Source organism: Salvelinus fontinalis, unplaced genomic scaffold, assembly GCF_029448725.1.
Source record: "Salvelinus fontinalis isolate EN_2023a unplaced genomic scaffold, ASM2944872v1 scaffold_1175, whole genome shotgun sequence".
Taxonomy (NCBI): Eukaryota; Metazoa; Chordata; class Actinopteri; order Salmoniformes; family Salmonidae; genus Salvelinus; species Salvelinus fontinalis.
This window is the reverse complement of record NW_026601384.1, coordinates 31,792-54,728: the sequence shown is the minus strand read 5'-3', so window position 1 is coordinate 54,728 and position 22,937 is coordinate 31,792. Positions and strand designations below refer to the sequence as shown.

Sequence of the window (22,937 nt, the reverse complement as noted above, 5' to 3'; positions counted from 1 at the left end):
TCTAAAGTAAAAAGAGAGCAAACAATATTTTAATTTAAACATTAGGATTCAAAAAATTAGCTCTACCATACTTATTGCTTCATATACAAGTTGGTATTGTCTGGATATCAGCAATTTAACATTGCTACTGTACATGTTTTTACCTGCCACCTTGGAGGGATCACTCTCTATACAGGAATGTGGAACAACAGCTGTCTCCTTGCTGACTGGGTTGGCAGCAACACATCTGTAAGAGTCTCTGGTCTGTTCATCTACCTTGAGAGGTAGAGAGAGGGTGATGTTGAGGACAGGGCTGCTGGTCTGGTTGAGTTTCTCCTCTCCTCGGTACCAGGACAAGGTTACATCTCTCCCGTTCTCCACAGAACACACCACACTGCAGGAGCTGCTGTGATGGACTGTCACTTGAGGTTTGGACAGAACTGGAAGACAAATAATGAATACATGGGAATTGGTGAAATGGTACTTATCTTTGGAAAAGAGCAGTTGCTACTTCCATTTTTGGACTTATACATTAATGATTTGCAGCCATTGATTCTTGAAGAATATAACTTAAACAGTTGAAGTCAGAAGATTACATAAAGCTTAGCCAAATACATTTAAACTCAGTCTTTCACAATTCCTGAGATTTAATCCTAATAAAAATTACATGTCAGTGAGTTAGGTTTGTAGGCCTCCTTGCTCGCACATGCTTTTTCAGTTCTGCCCACACATTTTCTATAGGATTGAGGTCAGGGCTTTGTGATGGCCACTCCAATACCTTGACTTTGTTGTCCTTAAGCCATTTTGCCACAACTTTGGAAGTATGCTTGGGGTCATTGTCCATTTGGAAGACCCCCACAACATGATGCTGCCACCCCCGTGCTTCGCGGTTGGGATGGTGTTCTTTGGCTTGCAAGCTTCCCCTTTTTCCTCCAAACATAACAATGGTCAGTATGACCAAACAGTTCTATTTTTGTTTCATCAAATCAGAGGGCATTTCTCCAAAAAGTATGATCTTTGTCCCCATGAGCAGTTGCAAACCATTTTCTGGCTTTTTTTCTGGCGGTTTTAGAGCAGTGGCTTTTTCCTTGCTGAGCGGCCTTTCATGTTATGTCGATACAGGACTTGTTTTACTGTGGATATACAGTGGGGCAAAAAAGTATTTAGTCAGCCACCAATTGTGCAAGTTCTCCCACTTAAAAAGATGAGAGAGGCCTGTAATTTTCATCATAGGTACACTTCAACTATGACAGACAAAATGAGGAAAAGAAATCCAGAAAATCACATTGAAGGATTTTTAATGAATTTTTTAGCAAATTATGGTGTAAAATAAGTATTTGGTCACCTACAAACAAGCAAGATTTCTGGCTCTCACAGACCTGTAACTTCTTCTTTAAGAGGCTCCTTTGTCCTCCACTTGTTACCTGTATTAATGGCACCTGTTTCAACTTGTTATCAGTATCAAAGACACCTGTCCACAACTTCAAACAGTCACACTCCAAACTCTGCTATGGCCAAGACCAAAGAGCTGTCAAAGGACACTAGAAACAAAATTGTAGACCTGCACCAGGCTGGGAAGACTGAATCTGCAATAGGTAAGCAGCTTGGTTTGAAGAAATCAACTGTGGGAGCAATTATTAGGAAATGGAAGACATACAAGACCACTGATAATCTCCCTTGATCTGGGGCTCCACACAAGATCTCACCCCGTGGGGTCAAACTGATCACAAGAACGGTGAGCAAAAATCCCAGAACCACACGGGGGGACCTAGTGAATGACCTGCAGAGAGCTGGGACCAAAGTAACAAAGCCTACCATCAGTAACACACTACGCCGCCAGGGACTCAAATCCTGCAGTGACAGACGTGTCCCCCCTGCTTAAGCCAGTACATGTCCAGTCCCGTCTGAAGTTTGCTAGAGAGCATTTGGATGATCCAGAAGAAGATTGGGAGAATGTCATATGGTCAGATGAAACTAAAATATAACTTTTTGGTAAAAACTCAACTCGTCGTGTTTGGAGGACAAAGAATGCTGAGTTGCATCCAAAGAACACCATACCTACTGTGAAGCATGGGGGTGGAAACATCATGCTTTGGGGCTGTTTTTCTGCAAAGGGACCAGGACGACTGATCCGTGTAAAGGACAGAATGAATGGGGCCATGTATCGTGAGATTTTGAGTGAAAACCTCCTTCCATCAGCAAGGGCATTGAAGATGAAATGTGGCTGGGTCTTTCAGCATGACAATGATCCCAAACACACCGCCCGGGCAACGAAGGAGTGGCTTCGTAAGAAGCATTTCAAGGTCCTGGAGTGGCTTAGCCAGTCTCCAGATCTCAACCCCATTGAAAATCTTTGGAGGTAGTTGAAAGTCCGTGTTGCCCAGCAACAGCCCCAAAACATCACTGCTCTAGAGGACATCTACATGGAGGAATGGGCCAAAATACCAGCAACAGTGTGTGAAAACCTTGTGAAGACCTACAGAAAACGTTTGACCTCTGTCATTGCCAACAAAGGGTATATAACAAAGTATTGATATAAACTTTTGTTATTGATCAAATACTTATTTTCAAATTACAGGCCTCTCTCATCTTTTTAAGTGGGAGAACTTGCACAATTGGTGGCTGACTAAATACTTTTTTGCCCCACTGTAGATACTTTTGTACCTGTTTCCTCTAGCATTGTCACAAGGTCCTTTGCTGTTGTTCTGGGATTGATTTGCACTTTTGGCATCAACGTACCCATGGTGTTTATACCTGCGTACTATTGTTTGTAGAGATGAATGTGGTACCTTCAGGCATTTGGAAATTGCTCCCAAGGATGAACCAGACTTGTGGAGATCTCCATTTTTTTTTCTGAAGTCTTGGCTGATTATGATTTATGATTTTCCCATGATGTAAAGCAAAGAGGCACTGCGTTTGAAGGTAGGCTTTGAAATACATCCACAGGTACACCTCCAATTGGCTCAAATGTTGTCAATTAGCCTATCAGAAGCTTCTAAAGCAATGACATAATTTTCTGGAATGTTCCAAGCTGTTCAAATGCACAGTCAACTTAGTGTATGTAAACTTCTGATTCACTGGAATTGTGATACAGTGAAATAATCTTGCACAAAGTAGATATCCTTACCGACTTGCCAAAAACTATAGTTTGTTAACAAGAAATTTGTGGAGTGGTTGAAACACGAGTTTTAATGACACCAACCTAAGTGTATGTAAACTTCTGACTTCAACTGTAAATGCCTCATGAGCTTAGTCCCCGTCAGAAAACCCATCAGCTTGTTTTACTCCAGTGTTTGTAAACAAAGAAATTGTAAACAAACACTTTATAGTCTAAAAACATGGTTACAACTATAATTGTTATTTAATGGTTGATCAGTCCTTGCATGCACAGCTCTGTCTATGAATTTGAGTGGTTACATTTCTCCAGCCCCATCACTCAGCTTTTTCCCGAACCAATAAAGTGACCACTTTAGTATTGTTTCTACTGCTGATTTCTACTGCTGACACACACACACACACACACACACACACACACACACACACACACACACACACACACACACACACACACACACACACACACACTTACAGTACACAGTCAGCTGAAATATATGTGTCTTCTTCTCTTCATCTGCATTCTCCACAGTATAAACCCCAGAATCATCTATTTGTAGGTCTGTCAAAGTGAAGACTCCAGTAACATTGTTCCAGTGAAGGCGGTTTTCAAATCTCTTCTCAAGGTTGGTATTACTTTGTTTACCAGGGTACACGTGTGCAATATTGCCAAGGTGTCCATAAAGTAAACTGCCAGACTTCAACACCTTTTCTGGAAAAGAGAGAGACTTTCCCACGATGCCTTTCACCTGCCAAGTCTCAGGTTGGGCTGAATGCTGGGCTGAATGCTGGGCTGAATGCTGTGCTGAATGCTGGGCTGAATGCTGGGCTGAATGCTGGGCTGAATGCTGGGCTGAGCAGAGAACTGTGGAGAGAAAGAGAGACTTAATATCAACGCATTGATTTAAATAACATAGTTCTTCTCTAAATACATAGCAATGTAGCAAATTACAGTTTCTCGATTTCTTAAGAAAATGTGTCAAAACTGAATTAACTTTTTCTAAACAATTAACATGTAGACCCAAACTGAAACACGTCGGCCAAAATGACACATTTCAAATGCAGTATGTCTCAAAACATTAAACGCATGACATAAAGTCAACTACCTCCATCAAAACATACAACTTGTTATCTAATGAAAAGTTTTTTTAAAAGTTATTTCTAATGGCCCAATAAATACCAACTACAACTATCAATATACCCTAACATGGTTAACCATCTTTTATATTTCTGTGCCATTTGTTGATACTATAATTATAGTATGCACCAAAAAAGACAACTAAACATACAACAGCTTGGGCTGTATTCTTTCTTCCTAAATTAATTTGACCAAAGATGACCAATGCAGAAAGAATGTCACTCAAGCACATGAATATCCAGAAACAAAAGGCTTTATTTCACCTTTTTCCATGTTGTCCTTTACAATATTCAGTGATGCTGTACAGTATATACAGAGAATACAAATAAAATACACCAAGCTAACAAATCACTGCAAAAACAAAGAAATGTAAAAAAGGCCACACCAATACAGTATACACTACATTCAGTCTATTCATTCTTGTCAGTCAGGCCGCATGTTTTCATCAACATCACACTGAATGTTTTCCCTTGCAATGCAGCGAGGAAAACATCTCCTTGCATGGCACATCCACGCTTGGCAGTCCTCTGTAGTGATTGCCATACAACCGGCGGTCATTGTCTCTTGGAGGGACATCTGGTCATGTGGACGGTAATCATAAACTTTCCACCTCCACACATCTGAACCCCTCTACCTCTCCTTTGTTCTTGCCCTCGGCCTCTTACGAGGTCCATTCTTGCAAATAGCAACTCAGAGGTGAGTGACCTCTTTCATCCATGAATAAGGACTGATTGCTCAGTGAACAATTGTGTAAAGTGTGCACGCATGCAGAAGAAGTTCACATTCATGGGAGTAATTTGTATCGGCTGTCACCAAATGTTTTGCGTCTTTTGTAGTGAGTTGTGTTTACTGTTTTGCAAAAATGTGCTGAGCATTTGCATTTTGTGTGGAAGCAATGAATTATAGTGTTGTGCTTGAGTCGCCTTGGGTTGGGTTGATTAGAGAGGTTACCATTCCCCTGGGCATGGTGACGCAGGGGGGTCACGAGGAGAGAATCAGTCTCTTCCTCATTGACTCTCCTGCGTTTCCCGTGGTACTAGGCCTTCCCTGGTTAGCTCGTCATCACCCCCCCATTTCATGGCAACAAAGGGCTCTCACGGGGTGGTCGCGAGAGTGCTCAGGGAGGTGTTTAGGGGTTTCCTTCGGTGCTACTATGGTGGAAATTCCAGATCAGGTCTCCACCTTGAGCATTCCCCCCGAATATGCCGATTTGGCTCTTGCCTTCTCTAAAAAGAAGGCGACTCAATTACCACCCTATCGACGGGGGGATTGTGTGATAAATCTCCTGGTAGACGTCGCACTTCCCAGGAGTCACGTGTATCCCCTGTCACAGGTGGAAACATATGGAACACAGTTGGAAACATACAGTGGGGAGAACAAGTATTTGATACACTGCAGATTTTGCAGGTTTTCCTACTTACAAAGCATGTAGAGGTCTGTAATTTTTATCATAGTTACACTTCAACTGTGAGAGACGGAATCTAAAACAAAAATCCAGAAAATCACATTGCATGATTTTAAGTAATTCCTTTGCATTTTATTGCATGACATAAGTATTTGATACATCAGAAAAGCAGAACTTAATATTTGGTACAGAAACCTTTGTTTGCAATTACAGAGATCATATGTTTCCTGTAGTTCTTGACCAGGTTTGCACACACTGCAGCAGGGATTTTGGCCCACTCCTCCATACAGACCTTCTCCAGATCCTTCAGGTTTCGGGGCTGTCGCTGGGCAATACGGAACTTCAGCTCCCTCCAAAGATTTTCTATTGGGTTCAGGTCTGGAGACTGGCTAGACCACTCCAGGACCTTGAGATGCTTCTTACGGAGCCACTCCTTAGTTGCCCTGGCTGTGTGTTTCGGGTCGTTGTCATGCTGGAAGACCCAGCCACGACCCATCTTCAATGCTCTTACTGAGGGAAGGAGGTTGTTGGCCAAGATCTCGCGATACATGGCCCCATCCATCCTCCCCTCAATACGGTGCAGTCGTCCTGTCCCCTTTGCAGAAAAGCAGCCCAAAAGAATGATGTTTCCACCTCCATGCTTCACGTTTGGGATGGGTTCTTGGGGTTGTACTCATCCTTCTTCTTCCTCCAAACACAGCGAGTGGAGTTTAGACCAAAAAGTTATATTTTTGTCTCATCAGACCACATTCCTCCTCTGGATCATCCAGATGGTCATTGGCAAACTTCTGATGGGCCTGGACATGCGCTGGCTTGAGCAGGGGGACCTTGCGTGCGCTGCAGGATTTTAATGCATGACGGAGTAGTGTGTTACTAATGGTTCTTTGAGACTGTGGTCCCAGCTCTCTTCAGGTCATTGACCAGGTCCTGCCGTGTAGTTCTGGGCTGATCCCTCACCTTCCTCATGATCATTGATGCCCCACGAGGTGATATCTTGCATGGAGCCCCAGACCGAGGGTGATTGACCATCATCTTGAACTTCTTCCATTTTCCAATAATTGCGCCAACAGTTGTTGCCTTCTCACCAAGCTGCTTGCCTATTGTCCTGTAGCCCATCCCAGCCTTGTGCAGGTCTACAATTTTATCCCTGATGTCCTTACACAGCTCTCTGGTCTTGGCCATTGTGGAGAGGTTGGAGTCTGTTTGATTGAGCGTGTGGACAGGTGTCTTTTATACAGGTAACGAGTTCAAACAGGTGCAGCTAATATAGGTAATGAGTGGAGAACAGGAGGGCTTCTTAAAGAAAAACTAACAGGTCTGTGAGAGCCGGAATTCTTACTGGTTGGTAGGTGATCAAATACTTATGTCATGCAATAAAATGCAAATTAATTACTTAAAAATCATACAATGTGATTTTCTGGATTTTTGTTTTAGATTCTGTCTCTCACAATAAAGTGTACCTATGATAAAAATTACAGACCTCTACATGCTTTGTAAGTAGGAAAACCTGCAAAATCGGAAGTGTATCAAATACTTGTTCTCCCCACTGATGTCACCGAATCCCTACGTCAGGGGTACATTTGGTCCTCCACTTCAACCGCCTCCTCAAGTTTATTTTTTGTGAAGAAGAAGGAGGGAGGTCTGCGCCCATGAAATGACTACCGAGGCCTAAACAGATCACTGTGAGGTACAGTTATCCGCTACCTCTTATCTCCACTGCGATTGAGTCAATGCACTGGGGCACGCTTCTTCACCAAATTAGATCTCAGGAGCGCTTAACACCTGGGGCGTATTCGGGAGGGAGACGAGTGGAAGACGGCGTTCAGTACCAACTCAGGGCACTATGAGAACCTCGTCATAACGTACGGGTTGATGAATGCTCCAACAGTCTTCCAAGCCTTTGTAGATGAGATTTTCAGGGTCCTGCACGGGCAGGGTGTAGTGGTGTATATTGATGACATTCTGATATACTCCGCTACACGCGTCGAGCATGTGTCCCTGGTGCGCAGGGTGCTTGGTCGACTGTTGGAGCATGACCTGTACGTCAAGGCTGAGAAATGCCTGTTCTTCCAACAGTCCGTCTCCTTCCTAGGGTGCCGCATTTCCACCTCGGGGTTGGAGATGGAGAGTGACCGCATTTCAGCCTTGCGTATTTGGCCGACTTCCACCACGGTAAAGGAGGTGTAGCGATTTCTAGGGTTTGCCAATTACTACCGGAGGTTTATCCGGGGTTTTGGTCAGGTAGCGGCTCCCATTACCTCACTGATGAAGGGGGGACCGGTACGTTTGCAGTGGTCGGCTGAGGCGGACAGGGCTTTTGGTTACCCGAGGGCTCTATTTACCTCGGCTCCCGTGCTGGTCCATCCGGATCCCTCTTTGGCGTTCATAGTCGAGGTGGACGCGTCCGAGGCTGGGATTGGAACCGTGCTCTCTTAGCGCTCGAGTACGCCACCGAAGCTCCGCCCCTGTGCCTTCTTCTTGAAGAAGCTCAGCCCGGCGGAGTGATACTATGACGTGGGGGACCGGGAGCTGTTGGCTGTCGTCAAGGCTTTGAAGGCGTGGAGACATTGGCTTGAGGGGCCTAAACACCCTTTTCTCAACTGGACTGATCACCGCAATCTAGAGTACATTAGGGCAGCGAGGATACTGAACCCTCGCCAGGCCAGGTGGGCCATGTTTTTCACCCGTTTTGTTTTCACCCTTTCGTACAGACCAGGTTCCCAGAACGTGAAGGCAGACGCACTGTCCCGGCTGCATGACACAGTGGAGCATCCCATGGATCCCACCCCCATACTCCCGGCCTCCTGCCTGGTGTCACCGGTAGTGTGGGAGCTGGACGCGGACATTGAGCAGACGTTACGTGCAGAGCCCACTCCTCTCCAGTGTCCCGCTGGGCACCTGTACGTTCCGTCTGCTGTTCATGACCGGCTGATCTAATGGGCCCACACGTCATCTTCCTATGGTCATCCATGCATTGGTCGGACGGTGCGCTGTCTGAGTTGGAAGTACTGGTGGCCCACTTTGGCAAAGGACATGATGGTTTATGTATGGATTCACAACGAGTGTAGCTTTAATTTGGTATCTTACATGTGTGATTTAATGAAAGTTTGATTTTTATATCATTTTATTTGAATATGGCGCGCTGTATTTTCCCTGGCTATTGGCCAGTGGGACGATTGCGTCCCACCTGCCCCAGAGAAGTTAAAATGGTGTAAAATACTTGCATGTCTGAGGAATTTTAATTATGAGATTTCTGTTGTTTTGAATCTGGCGCCCTGCACTTTCACTGGCTGTTTTCATATCAATCACATTAACGGGATCTCAGCCGTAAGAAGTTAACCTGTCTGGACTGGGGTGCCGCTCGCGCCACACCCCCCCCACCCCTACTGAAAAGGCAGAGCCGCGAAATTCAAAAAAAATATTTTTTTTAAATATTTAACTTTCACACATTAAAGTCCAATACAGCTAATGAAAGACACAGATCTTGTGAATCCAGCCAACATGTCCGATTTTTAAAATGTTTTACAGGGAAGACACAATATGTAAAGATGTAAATCTATTAGCTAAAAACACATTAGCATAATCCACCATCTTTACTTTGTCCACCAACAACAGTAGCTATCACCAATTCGGCTAAACTAAGATATTTATAGCCCCTAACCAAGAAAAAAACTTGTCTGATAACATATTTATGGTATAGGATAGGTTTTGTTAGAAAAATGTGCATATTTCAGGTAGATGGCATAGTTTACAATTGCACCCACCGTCACAAATGGACTAGAATAATTACAATGAGCAACGTGTTTACCTAACTACTAATCATCAAACATTTCGTAAAAATACACAGCATACACTAATCGAAAGACACAGATCCTGTGAATACAGACAATATTTCAGATTTTCTAAGTGTCTTACAGCGAAAACACAATACATCGTTATATTAGCATAGCACATGTGCAAACATTACCCCAGCATTGATTCTAGCCAAAGAGAGCAATAACGTAAACATCGCCAAAATATATAAATTTTTTCACTAACCTTCTCAGAATTCTTCAGATGACACTCCTGTAACATCACATTACAACATACATATACAGTTTGTTCGAAAATGTGCATATTTAGCCACCAAAATCATGGTTAGACAATGAGAAAAGTAGCCCAGCTGGTCAGAAAATGTTCGTGCGCAGACAGTGATCTAGTCGTATACATAAATACTCATAAACGTGACAAAAAAATATAGGGTGGACAGCGATTGATAGACAATTTAATTCTTAATACAATCGCGGAATTACATTTTTTAAATTATCCTTACTTTTCAATACAATTTGCGCCAAGCGAAGCTAAGTCAAAAAAAATGGCGTCCTAAGCCACAAAATTTTTTCGACAGAAACACGATTTATCATAATAAATTGTTCCTACTTTGAGCTGTTCTTCCATCAGAATCTTGGGCAAAGCATCGTTTCTTGGGTCTAATCGTCTTTTGGTGGAAAGCTGTCCTCTTGCCATGTGGAAATGCCAACTGCGTTCGGCATGAACTGGAAGCGTGCCCAGAGATTCACAGTGTCTCAGAAATAAATGTCCCAAAATCGCACTAAACGGATATAAATTGCTATAAAACGCTTTAAATTAACTACCTTATGATGTTTTTAACTCCTATAACGAGTTGAAATATGACCGGAGAAATATAACTGGCTCCACTAATGCTTGGAAAAACAGTGGGTCGGTATCCTCCGCGCGCATGACGCACCAAGAAAAGAGTTCCTACATACAGGGTTTTTTCATTTATAGTGCCTGTGATTGCGCAATCGACACCATTCAAATCGGCATCACGTAAAGGCATCCAGGGGAAGACGTAAGCAGTGTCCGTATACTCATAGGAATAACAGTGGCCTTAAAACTGACTCCAGAACAGGGGCCAAAATTTCTGAAATCTGACTCCATGTCAGGGAAATTGCTGTAGAATGAGTTCTGTTCCACTTAGAGACAAAATTTCAACGCCTATAGAAACTATAGACTGTTTTCTATCCAATAATAATAATAATATGCATATTGTACGATCAAGAATTTTGTAGGAAGCCGTTTCAAAAATTACACGATTACCATAAATAGTGACAACAGCACCCCCTAGCCTTAACAGTTTTCAACCTAACTGCAGTGTCCAATTTACAGTAGCTATCACGGCAAACTTTTATCACGGCAACTCCTAGCAAACTTGATGCCACATTTAGTGATGTAATTCTTCACTGGATCAGTCTGAAACTTTGCACACACACTGCTGGCATGTTGAAGACAACATCTAAATTACACATAGAGTCATATCTCAATGTATGACCTTGCATGGTTTTTTGATTGTATTATATTTTACCAGATCTAATGTGTTACATTCTCCTACATTACTTTCACATTTCCACAAACTTCAAAGTGTTTATTTGGTAACAAGAAATGGTAACAAGAATATGCATATCCTTGCTTCAGGTCCTGAGCTATAGGCAGTTAGATTTGGGTATTCCATTGCAGGAGAAAATCGATCCTTAGCAACATGCCTATGCATTTTGCATTTAGGCTGTATAAATATACATTTCCAATAACAATTACTTAGAATTAAACAATAATGACACAAAAAAATGCTTTATTTTTCTCTACCGTGCCTTTGAATTAACTTTAAGAAACACGAGTTTGGCCAGTCTTTGGTTTGAGTATCACGTGGTGAGCTATGCATGCGGTTTGTTAATTTAGCATAGCAGATGCTCTTATATTCCCATGACCAAAGTCAACACAAATCTATTTTGTAACAACAATATCATGGAATAAAATAAGTTATTAGATAGTTTCCAGAGTGTAATACAAGTGCATACACTGTAGGCCTACCTGATGATAGGTAGGATCTGATCTGTGTTAAAACACATTTATTTTCCTCAAATTCGACGATTAGATACTTCAGATGTAACTGGTTCCTTTTTACACTGTTAGCACTGTTCCTAATCCTCTTTTTAACAGCCTGTATTGAAATCACAACCTCTCTGGTGCTGCAGCAGGCGCTCATTCATTGTCTTGCTCTGGTGTGATATTGAAAGATTCTGCTTGTCTCCAGTCATGTAAAATGAAGTAGAATTGCATAAAATGTGTTTATAAAAGGCAATTTCTTCTCAGAATTCAAATAAGATGATAGATTCATGCAGTGCTTTTATTATAATGGAGATCTTTTCCCCCCTACTGTTGTCCGCGGTGGAATGTGAATCCACGACCGTCTGACAACTTTGGCATGTAGGATAATGCTTACAAAATGAAGAACAGTTTCTAAAACGACATATCTAAAGGCTCTGGTCTGTCCATGGATTGAGGGTAAACGGTAAGCATGTTCTCTGCTATCCACTTTGTTTCATTTTGGGTACAGAGGAGGGTCAATTGTCTTTTTTCAAGCGGTCAGGGAGTGTAAAAATATATGTTACTGAAGGGTCATCCATTTTCATTTCAGAGAGGTCCGATGTTCTCCAGGTATCCCTCATTATAAATAACTTACAGTCCCTTAATAGTTCACAAGCACCTCAGTCAAGGAACTGAAGATAGATCTGACAGACAAAACCAAAACCTGAAAACCCACATTGTTTCCTTCTCACACTGCATCCTAAATACTTTGAGGGCTTGTTTCCCAGACACATATTAGGCCTAGTCCTGAACTAAAATACTATTTTAATGGAGATTCTACGTTGTGCATACTTTTTAGTCCAGGGCTTAATCTGTTTTCCAGGAAACAGGCGCTGAAAATTTGAGAAACGGGGTTCTTCATTTTGTTGATGGACCTGGGCTCATTGTCATTCAATGATACAACACCATGACCAACTCTAGTTCTTGTCATACAAATCATAAACACAGTTGTTCATGTTACAGTTTCAGAAAAGGTAGGTTGTTAAAGAGCAGCGCTTTAGGCAAGTTGGACAAACATCTAATGCAGTGAGTTGATAAAATCTTGTTACCAAGAGGAAATGCTCTCTCTTCTCCATCCTGAACACAGAGGGGAATGACGTGTGTGAGCTCACGTTCAAGCCCAACATTCAAATAAGAGGCACATTGGTTGCAGTCAGATCACTAGTCTCAGAGAAATAGATAGTCACCTTGAGTTTCTCACGTTGATCAACTTCGCTTTCTCTATGAGATACAACAGAGAGTTTGTCTGCACAATTTTTTTTCACACAACTGTTGTTAGGTGTAGAGATCAACGCCTGTGATCATAGCCACGCGAAATAGGGGTGAAAAATGAAAAAGGAGGAAAAAACCTAACAAAAAACAGCGCCCAGCCCCCACCATCATACTGCTTTCTGCGGCTATACTTGTCTAATTGCTTTTGCACATAAAATCTCCCTACAACCTTATCAAATGGGTAAATTCCTCCTTTTTATATCAGTTGTGTAACTTGAGGGTGTACGCTACATCTGGAACAACAGTAGAAGTCCCATAAAATTGTATAAAGCAACAGGTAGCCTAGTGTGCAGATATAGTAATTCAATTTTGGAACATAACTAATAACACTAATAAGCCTACATGTACAGCTTATCTATATATATACACTGTATATATATATGACGTTTCTGTATAACATGGAAAAATGTCTAAAGGTGTCACAAATGAGTTTAAACACAGCTGTCTCTAGTCTCCAGTTTCGACAACCACAGTCACATAAATCAAGGGACACATACCGAAGAGATGCAGTAGCGTCACCTTCAGTTTTTTTCTTTGAGAAAACAGCATTGTAGCCTACAGTCCATACAATCATCCAACTGGTTCCACTAAATCATCTACAAATAACATGACATAGTATGAGATACTCGACAAGAGCGCCCAGACATTGAGTTTGTTAGTTGAAGCTGTCCCAGGGGCCGGGTGGGCGGAGTTTGAAACAACTACCACTCCATCTACAGCTGTATTTGCTTTTCACACACAACACAGAAAAGAGGAGGGGCACGAGGGAGATATTATCCTGTTATCTGAGCAGCAGCCTTGGTGGTGTACCCAGGAGTCTTTGCATTGTTTTTCAATATGATGAAACCGCATCAAAGGTAACACCTGTTAATTTGTCTCTCAAAAGACTGTTATAGATGAACTTATCCTGTGTGCATTCTTTCTAGCCCAGATAATTTTTGAATGTTGAGTGATGGTGGATGAGCATTCCATTTTGAGGCAGAGAACAGAGAGAGAGAGAAGGGGGAGAGCGAGAGAAGGGGGAGAGCGAGAGAAGGGGGAGAGAGAGAGGGGGAGAGCGAGAGAGGGGAGAGAGAGGGGAGGAGAGAGAGAAAACAGCCAGGATCACACTCTAATCATTCTTAATTTAACCTTTTTCTTTTTTTATTACATCAAATAAAAAATAAAATCACATGCACATATTTAGAAGATATTATTGCGGGTGTAGGGATGTGCATTTATTTAAAGGATATTGTATGTTTTTGAAGGATTCACCATCCTGCTTTGTGAACAATTTGACCAGGTGACACAATAATGATCGATTTGAACAGGGCGTAATGTGTTTTGTGTCTGTGAGTGAAGACAGTCAGCTGTCTATTTTGATCCACATTGGGTGAACCGTTTAGGAATTTCAGCACTTCTTGTACATAGTTCCCCTAATTTACGGGACCAAAAGTATTGTCACATTTCTACAATTGTTAGTTTGAAAATGTGTTGTAGGTTGTGTAGATCAGTGATTTATTTTTTTTAATTAAGGCGGCAAAATTTGAAAACTGCGCAAGGGTTTGTTGGGTTGCTAGATCGAAAGGTTTCTAGATCGAATCCAAGAGCTGACAAGGTTAAAAATCAGTTGTTCTGCCCCTGAACAAGGCAGTTGACCCACTGTTCCTAGGCCGTCATTGTCAATAAGAATTTGTTCTTAACTGACTTGCACAGATAAATAAAGGTAAAAAAAAAAAATAACAACAATTTAGTAGACTTGAGATATGTAGATTTAACATGAACTTAAGCCCCCCAATTGTACGAAAGTGACATTTTTGTCAATTTATCCTTGTCTGAATCAGAGCCTGTAAAAACTAAAACTACCTAACCCAACACCTAAAGCTAATAATAACAAATTAAAATCAGTTACTGTACACTGTACACTCAATAGTAACAATATACTTACTTTTTAGCACTTTGAGATTGTTTTTAATTGAAAGCAGGTTAAGAAACTAAATGTATTATTATTGATTACTGTTACTCTGAAATAACATGCATGTCAAGCAAATATGTTTACCTAGATAAGCTTTGTCACAGACACGTTCATTTATTCTTCAGTTCCTCACAGCTCGTTAAATACCTTCTTATATCACCTGAACTGACACATTTGTGAAGGTTAGCTGGACAGACATGTTTCACCTGCATTCTGATTGGTTTTCTCAACTTTTGTGACGTTAGTATAGGGATATTGTATAGTATATTTTTTTCCCTATTCATTTAAATCTTGAACCTTTAAAATCTTGAATCTTGAAATTATTACCACCATCATTTTGACATCCAAGGCAGTCATTCACATACAGGATAGTTGGTAAATACTAGGATACATTTAATGCAACATGGATATGTTGCCAGTAAACCGTTTTTATATTGACTCATTACAACATCTCTAGAAAAACACATTTATGAAAAAAATATTACCAATTAGAGATACATATTGTATTTATTTATCCTTTAAACAGACCCTTGAGGTTAGAAACCTATTTTGAGAGGGTTATGTTAGTTAGTTAAAACATTTAGCAGTTGTCAGTTCATTCAGATGTTCTAATGGCACGAAAGAAGTCTCTTTTCTTGTTCTACGGGAGTGTTTTTAACCAGAACAAGAACAGTTCACCACGTTCAGACACTCAACTATGACACTATGATAACTGCAACACCCTCATAACCCACAGGTTCTTTCTTCTCACGCTTTAACAGTGTCATTATTGAGACATTCACAGCATTCTCAACCATCTTCCCCATCTCATTTACTGTTCTGACCACATTGACACTTTTACGTGAAGCCCACTGCCTGTTTCCTCAACCACTTGTCTATCGCTCTGCTATCTAGCTTCTCTATGTGACAGACATTTACTTTTAAAGAACAACAGTTTGATACCATGAAATGCATCTTAAATACTTGCCATACTTTGAATTTGATCCAAAGGGTTCTTCATTTTGTTGGTGGACCCAACAACATTGGGTCCACCAATGGTGGACTTTAAATGGAACACTAGTCACTTTAATAATGTTTACATACTGTTTTACTCATTTCATATGTATATACTGTATTTTACTGTATTTTAGTCAATGCCACTCAGGCAATGCTTGTCACAATATTTATATATTTCTTAATTCCATTCTTTTACTTTTAGATTTGTGTGTATTGTTCTGAATTGTTAGATACTACTGCACTGTTGGAGCTAGGAACACAAGCATTTCACTGCACCTGCAATAACATCTGCTAAATATATGTATGTGTCCAATACATTTTATTTGATGTACAGTACATTTATATGTGGATGACACTGTTCTCTATTCAAGTGGCAGCAGTTTGACTTTGGCTTTTGAAAAAGCTCAAACAGCTTTTAACATCCTTCAACAGAATCAGTATGATGTGAAGCTTCTTCTGAATTCCTCTAAAACAAAATACATGTCCAATACTAAACACTCTGAAAACCGTGTCATTACTTCTTTGGAAGGACATTCCAAACAGCAAGTGAAGCTGAGTTTCCATAATCATGTTGAGAACCTGGTAAAGACGATCAAGTTGAGAATAGTTTTAATTTACCGGCATAAGGGTTGTTTTTCTTTGGAGGCCAGAAAAGAGCTGGTACTGTGTACATTCCTGTCTGTCTTGGACTATAGTGATATAATTTATTAACAGACCTCAAGCACAACTCTGAAGGCAATTGATTTCGTGTATCATGCAGCTCTTAGGTTTATTAGCAACCCAAAGTATCTGACACATCACTGTGATCTCTATAGTGCTGTTGGCTGTTCGTCGTTGACTCTACTACGCTTACACATTGTTATACTATGATATGAAGGGCATTTTGGGAAAACTGCGACTTTATCGCTGTTCTTCTTTGATAAGGTCAGAAAATAAACAACAGTTACGGTCTCACTACTTACTTTTAACGGTTACTAAAATCAGAATGGATCATAGCAGAATGTATTTTAGCAACGAATTCCCATGTTTATGTAATTCTGTCCAGAACAGCATGAATCTCCAGGATATTGTTTCCTTGGAGTTTGAATGTTTGGTTGACTCACATGTCACTAAGGAATGTGATTGTCATTCGGACTTGATGCTGTTGTACATATGATATATTTTTTATCTAAGACGATTGTATGTTTCTGTAATTGAAATGTATGTCTATCTATGTAAATGTTAATTTTTTATGGTGTGTCTATGTCTCTAAGTTGTTATAGTATGTCTGATATTTGTATCAAACATTACTCCCCCCTGCTGCTATCTCTGTTGGACAAGGTCTCTTTTGAAAAATGTATTTTATCTCAATGAGACTAACCTGGATAAACAAAGGCTAAATAAAACATCATAATAATTCTCCTTCAATGATACATATTGGGGGCGTTTCCTAACCCAATGTTCCTGTTACAGTGTCAGAAAAAGTTCAAGAGGAAGTACGAGCTCTGACAGTTGGCCAATATTCAAAACAGAGGCAAATTTTGGGTACCAAGTGGTGCAGCAGTCTATGGCATAGGATCATAGTGCCAGAGATGTCACGATCCTTGACCGCTGGCTACGTCCCTTCCGTCTTCAAGAGAGCGAGAGTTGCACCCCTTCTGAAAAAACCTACACTCGATCCCTCTGATGTCAACAACTACAGACCAGTATCCCTTCTTTCTTTTCTCTCCAAAACTCTTGAACGTGCCGTCCTTGGCCAGCTCTCCTGCTATCTCTCTCAGAATGACCTTCTTGATCCAAATCAGTCAGGTTTCAAGACTAGTCATTCAACTGAGACTGCTCTTCTCTGTGTCACGGAGGCGCTCCGCACTGCTAAAGCTAACTCTCTCTCCTCTGCTCTCATCCTTCTAGACCTATCGGCTGCCTTTGATACTGTGAACCATCAGATCCTCCTCTCCACCCTCTCCGAGCTGGGCATCTCCGGCGCGGCCCACGCTTGGATTGCGTCCTACCTGACAGGTCGCTCCTACCAGGTGGCGTGGCGAGAATCTGTCTCCGCACCACGTGCTCTCACCACTGGTGTCCCCCAGGGCTCTGTTCTAGGCCCTCTCCTATTCTCGCTATACACCAAGTCACTTGGCTCTGTCATATCCTCACATGGTCTCTCCTATCATTGCTATGCAGACGACACACAATTAATCTTCTCCTTTCCCCCCTCTGATAACCAGGTGGTGAATCGCATCTCTGCATGTCTGGCAGACATATCAGTGTGGATGACGGATCACCACCTCAAGCTGAACCTCGGCAAGACGGAGCTGCTCTTCCTCCCGGGGAAGGACTGCCCGTTCCATGATCTCGCCATCACGGTTGACAACTCCATTGTGTCCTCCTCCCAGAGTGCTAAGAACCTTGGCGTGATCCTGGACAACACCCTGTCGTTCTCAACTAACATCAAGGCGGTGACCCGTTCCTGTAGGTTCATGCTCTACAACATTCGCAGAGTACGACCCTGCCGCAGGAAGCGGCGCAGGTCCTAATCCAGGCACTTGTCATCTCCCGTCTGGATTACTGCAACTCGCTGTTGGCTGGGCTCCCTGCCTGTGCCATTAAACCCCTACAACTCATCCAGAACGCCGCAGCCCGTCTGGTGTTCAACTTTCCCAAGTTCTCTCACGTCACCCCGCTCCTCCGCTCTCTCCACTGGCTTCCAGTTGAAGCTCGCATCCGCTACAAGACCATGGTGCTTGCCTACGGAGCTGTGAGGGGAACGGCACCTCCGTACCTTCAGGCTCTGATCAGGCCCTACACCCAAACAAGGGCACTGCGTTCATCCACCTCTGGCCTGCTCGCCTCCCTACCTCTGAGGAAGTACAGTTCCCGCTCAGCCCAGTCAAAACTGTTCGCTGCTCTGGCACCCCAATGGTGGAACAAACTCCCTCACGACGCCAGGTCAGCGGAGTCAATCACCACCTTCCGGAGACACCTGAAACCCCACCTCTTTAAGGAATACCTAGGATAGGATAAAGTAATCCTTCTAACCCCCCCCCCCCCCCTTAAAAGAGTTAGATGCACTATTGTAAAGTGGTTGTTCCACTGGATATCATAAGATGAATGCACCAATTTGTAAGTCGCTCTGGATAAGAGCGTCTGCTAAATGACTTAAATGTAAATGTAAATGTAACGATAGTACCTGGTTCAAATCCAGGCTGTATCACATCTGGCCATGATTGGTACACAATTGTCCCTGTGTCGTCTGGGTTTGGCCGGAGCAGGCCGTCATTGTAAATGAGAGTTTGTTCTTAACTGACTTGCCTAGTTAAAAAAAGGTTAAATAAAAAATTGTGATGGTGAAGCTGTAGAACCTTTTGAGAATCTGAAGACACATGCCAAATCCTTTAAATCTCCTGAGCGAGATTTGTTGTGCCCTCTATGTAGTACCCTCTTCACAACTGTCTTGGTGTGGTTGGACCATGATAGTTTGTTGGTGATGTGGACACCAAGGAACTTGAAGCTCTCAACCTGCTCCACTACAGCCCCGTCAATGAGAATGGGGGCTTGCTTGGTCCTCCTCTTCCTGTAGTCCACAATCATCTCCTTTGTCTTGATCAAGTTGAGGGAGAGGTTGTTATCCTGACACCACACGGCCAGGTCTCTGACCTCCTCCCTATTGGCTGTCTCATCATTGTCGGTGATCAGGCCTACCACTATTGTGTCGTCGGCAAACTTAATGATGGTGTGTCGTGCTTGGCCATGCAGTCATGGGTGAACAGGGAGTATAGGAGGGGACTGAGCACCCACACCTGAGGGGCCCCAGTGTTGAGGATCAGCGTGGCAGATGTTATGTTACCTACCCTTACCACCTGGGGGCGGCCCATCAGGAAGTCCAGGATTCAGTTGCAGAGAGAGGTGTTAAGTTCCAGGGTCCTTAGCTTAGTGATCAAATCAAATCAAATCCAATGTATTTATATAGCCCTTCGTACATCAGCTAATATCTCGAAGTGCTGTACAGAAACCCAGCCTAAAACCCCAAACAGCAAGCAATGCAGGTGTAGAAGCACGGTGGCTAGGAAAAACTCCCTAGAAAGGCCAAAACCTAGGAAGAAACCTAGAGAGGAACCAGGCTATGAGGGGTGGCCAGTCCTCTCCTGGCTGTGCCGGGTGGAGATTATAACAGAACATGGCCAAGATGTTCAAATGTTCATAAATGACCAGCATGGTCAAATAATAATAATCACAGTAGTTGTCGAGGGTGTAGCAAGTCAGCACCTCAGGAGTAAATGTCAGTTGGCTTTTCATAGCCGATCATTAAGAGTATCTCTACCGCTCCTGCGGTCTCTGGAGATTTGAAAACAGCAGGTCTGGGACAGGTAGCACGTCCGGTGGACAGGTCAGGATTCCATAGCCGCAGGCAGAACAGTTGAAACTGGAACAGCAGCAAGGCCAGGTGGACTGGGGACAGCAAGGAGTCATCATGCCCGGTTGTCCTGACGCATGGTCCTAGGGCTCAGGTCCTCCGAGAGAGAGAAAGAAAGAAAGAAGGAGAGAATTTGAGAGAGCATACTTAAATTCACACAGGACACCGTATAAGACAGGAGAAGTACTCCAGATATAACAAACTGACCCTAGCCCCCAGACACATAAACTACTGCAGCATAAATACTGGAGGCTGAGACAGGAGGGGTCAGGAGACACTGTGGCCCCATCCGATGATACCCCCGGACAGGGGAAAACAGGAAGGATATAACCCCACCCACTTTGCCAAAGCACAGCCCCCGCACCACTAGAGGGATATCTTCAACCCCCAACTTAAAATCCTGAGACAAGGCCGAGTATAGCCCACAAAGATCTCCGCACGGCACAAACCAAGGGGGGGTGGGGGGCGCCAACCCAGACAGGAAGATCACGTCAGTAACTCAACCCACTCAAGTTACGCACCCCTCCTAGGGACGGCAAGAAAGAGCACCAGTAAGCCAGTGACTCAGCCCCTGTAATAGGGTTAGAGGTAGAGAATCCCAGTGGAGAGAGGGGAACCGGCCAGGCAGAGACAGCAAGGGCGGTTCGTTGCTCCTGAGCCTTTCCGTTCACCTTCACACTCCTGGGCCAGACTACACTCAATCATATGACCTACTGAAGAGATAAGTCTTCAGTAAAGACTTAAAGGTTGAGACCGAGTCTGCATCTCTCACATGGGTAGGCAGACCATTCCATAAAAATGGAGATCTATAGGAGAAAGCCCTGCCTCCAAATTCTAGGGACAATTAGAAGGCCTGCATCTTGTGACCGTAGCGTACGATAAGTCAACAAATGATAGCGCCTGGGGAATGGGAGTGGAACTGGGGGCTACAGGGCCTGGGTTAATCTCTACATCACCAGAGGAACAGAGGAGGAGTAGGATAAGGGTACGGCTAAAGGCTGTAAGAACTGGTCGTCTAGTGCATTGGGGACAGAGAATAGAAGGAGCAGATTTATTGTGGTATTGTGTACATTTAAAATGAAGGTTACTGAATGTTAATGTCCATTGTGAGAGAATGGAAAATGGTAGTAAATGTGTCAAGACAAAACAGCGCAGTACAAAAGAAAATGGAATAAATACGTCCAGAACTGCATGGTGAAAATAACTGAAAAACAAATTGCCTTTGTAGAAATATAAATGTTTGAGTTGTCAGTGCTATATATTTTCAACACTATGCAGGATTAAAAAATACTATATTTGAAAGTTATCCAGGATTCTGCAGCTACCATGAGAGTTGCATGTCTCTTTTTATGACTGTGGTGTGGTTATTTTATTTACATGTGATCAGAAGCATAGCTGAAATGAACGTGGTCTACAGAATATAGGCCTACACAAACGACTTCTGATCATCTGTACATCACAGTTCTATCTGCAAGGTTCTTTGAATAAGCCCCTGACGTTAGTCTCATAACACCAACAAATGGAGAGAGTATGGTACATGCTTCTGGTTGCTCAATTAAGACTACAAATACACATGTATTAAATGAACATGTCAACCCACATGGATTCCATCAACCCCCTTCATCATCCCCATAGTATTGTAGTTGCGTGAATATGTATGTGTGCATGTGCGATTGCATTGCATGCCATGTAGAAATGAGCTTCTTTCTCACCATAGCGTGTGGGTATCGCTTCTCTGTCTGTTCACTTTGTAGTCAGTAGCCTATATGGGTCAGTCACTCTCATTCTCACTTGCTTATAGGAGAGATGTGGTACCTTCCTCCAGCACTGTACAGCTTCTTATACCCGAAACAGCTCACACCACAAACCATGCTCTCAATCTCCTTTACCCCCACTCCTCATTTTTATTTCAGGTCTGGATGTGAATTTCTCAGACTTTAAGAGTAATAGCTCACAGTGTATTTTCACCTCCATCTTGGCTTTGCTGTGCCTGTGTCACACTAGGTTTAACTGTAGCTAACCTCACCTGATAAAACATCCCTCTGCCCTCTGTCAAATGAGAATATAATAAATCATGTATGCAAAGTCAAAGAAGACTGCCTCACTACAGGAATACTGTATGCACAATATGGTTGATATTTTACTAATAGTGTCTTATATGGAATTTGTTATCTTGCTGTCTTGGGTTACAAGGGGACACACCATATTGGATCAATAAAAAAGCATTAGCCTTACCATTGTAAAGTGCTTTAAGTGTTGCCTGGCACCATGTGGTAATGATGGGCAGGGCTTGATCGTAATTTGAAAGTGTGAATTTAGGGGTGGTTGGCATGCACTAACGGGGCAGAGAGATGTGTTAAGTTTTCAAACTGTCTTTCATTTGCTGAGAAATAGACAACAACAAGCTCAACAAATGCATCTTAATAAAACAAATGTAATAATTGTTTAACTCGGCAAGCCAGTTTGAACCCGGGTCTGTTGTGACACCACTAACACTGTGATGCAGTGCATTAGACCGCTGCGCCACTCTGTCCCCTAATTGAAACATTACCTGCAACAGCCTTATTCTAAAATTGATTAAATTGTTTTCTTCCCCTCATCAATCTACACACAATACCACATAATGACAAAGTAAAAAATGAAATATCACATTTACATAAGTATTCTGACCCTTTACTCAGTACTTTGTTGAAGTTCCCTCTGCCAGCGATTACAGCCTTCTTCTTGGGTAGGATGCTACAGGCTTGCATACTTAATTTTG

At 42.5% G+C, this 22,937-nt stretch overlaps 1 protein-coding gene across 1 annotated transcript; it reads right to left on the bottom strand.

Annotated features, from left to right (window-relative positions):
- Positions 1-143: 143 nt before the first annotated feature.
- On the bottom strand, positions 144-13,472 carry LOC129848787 (uncharacterized; the record flags this gene model as incomplete). The annotated part of the gene is made up of 3 exons (XM_055915882.1): positions 13,331-13,472; positions 3,569-3,958; positions 144-419 (listed from the first exon to the last, which is right to left on the bottom strand). Coding segments are annotated over exons 1-3 (718 nt in total), but the record flags the coding sequence as incomplete, so codon positions are not given.
- Positions 13,473-22,937: the final 9,465 nt, after the last annotated feature.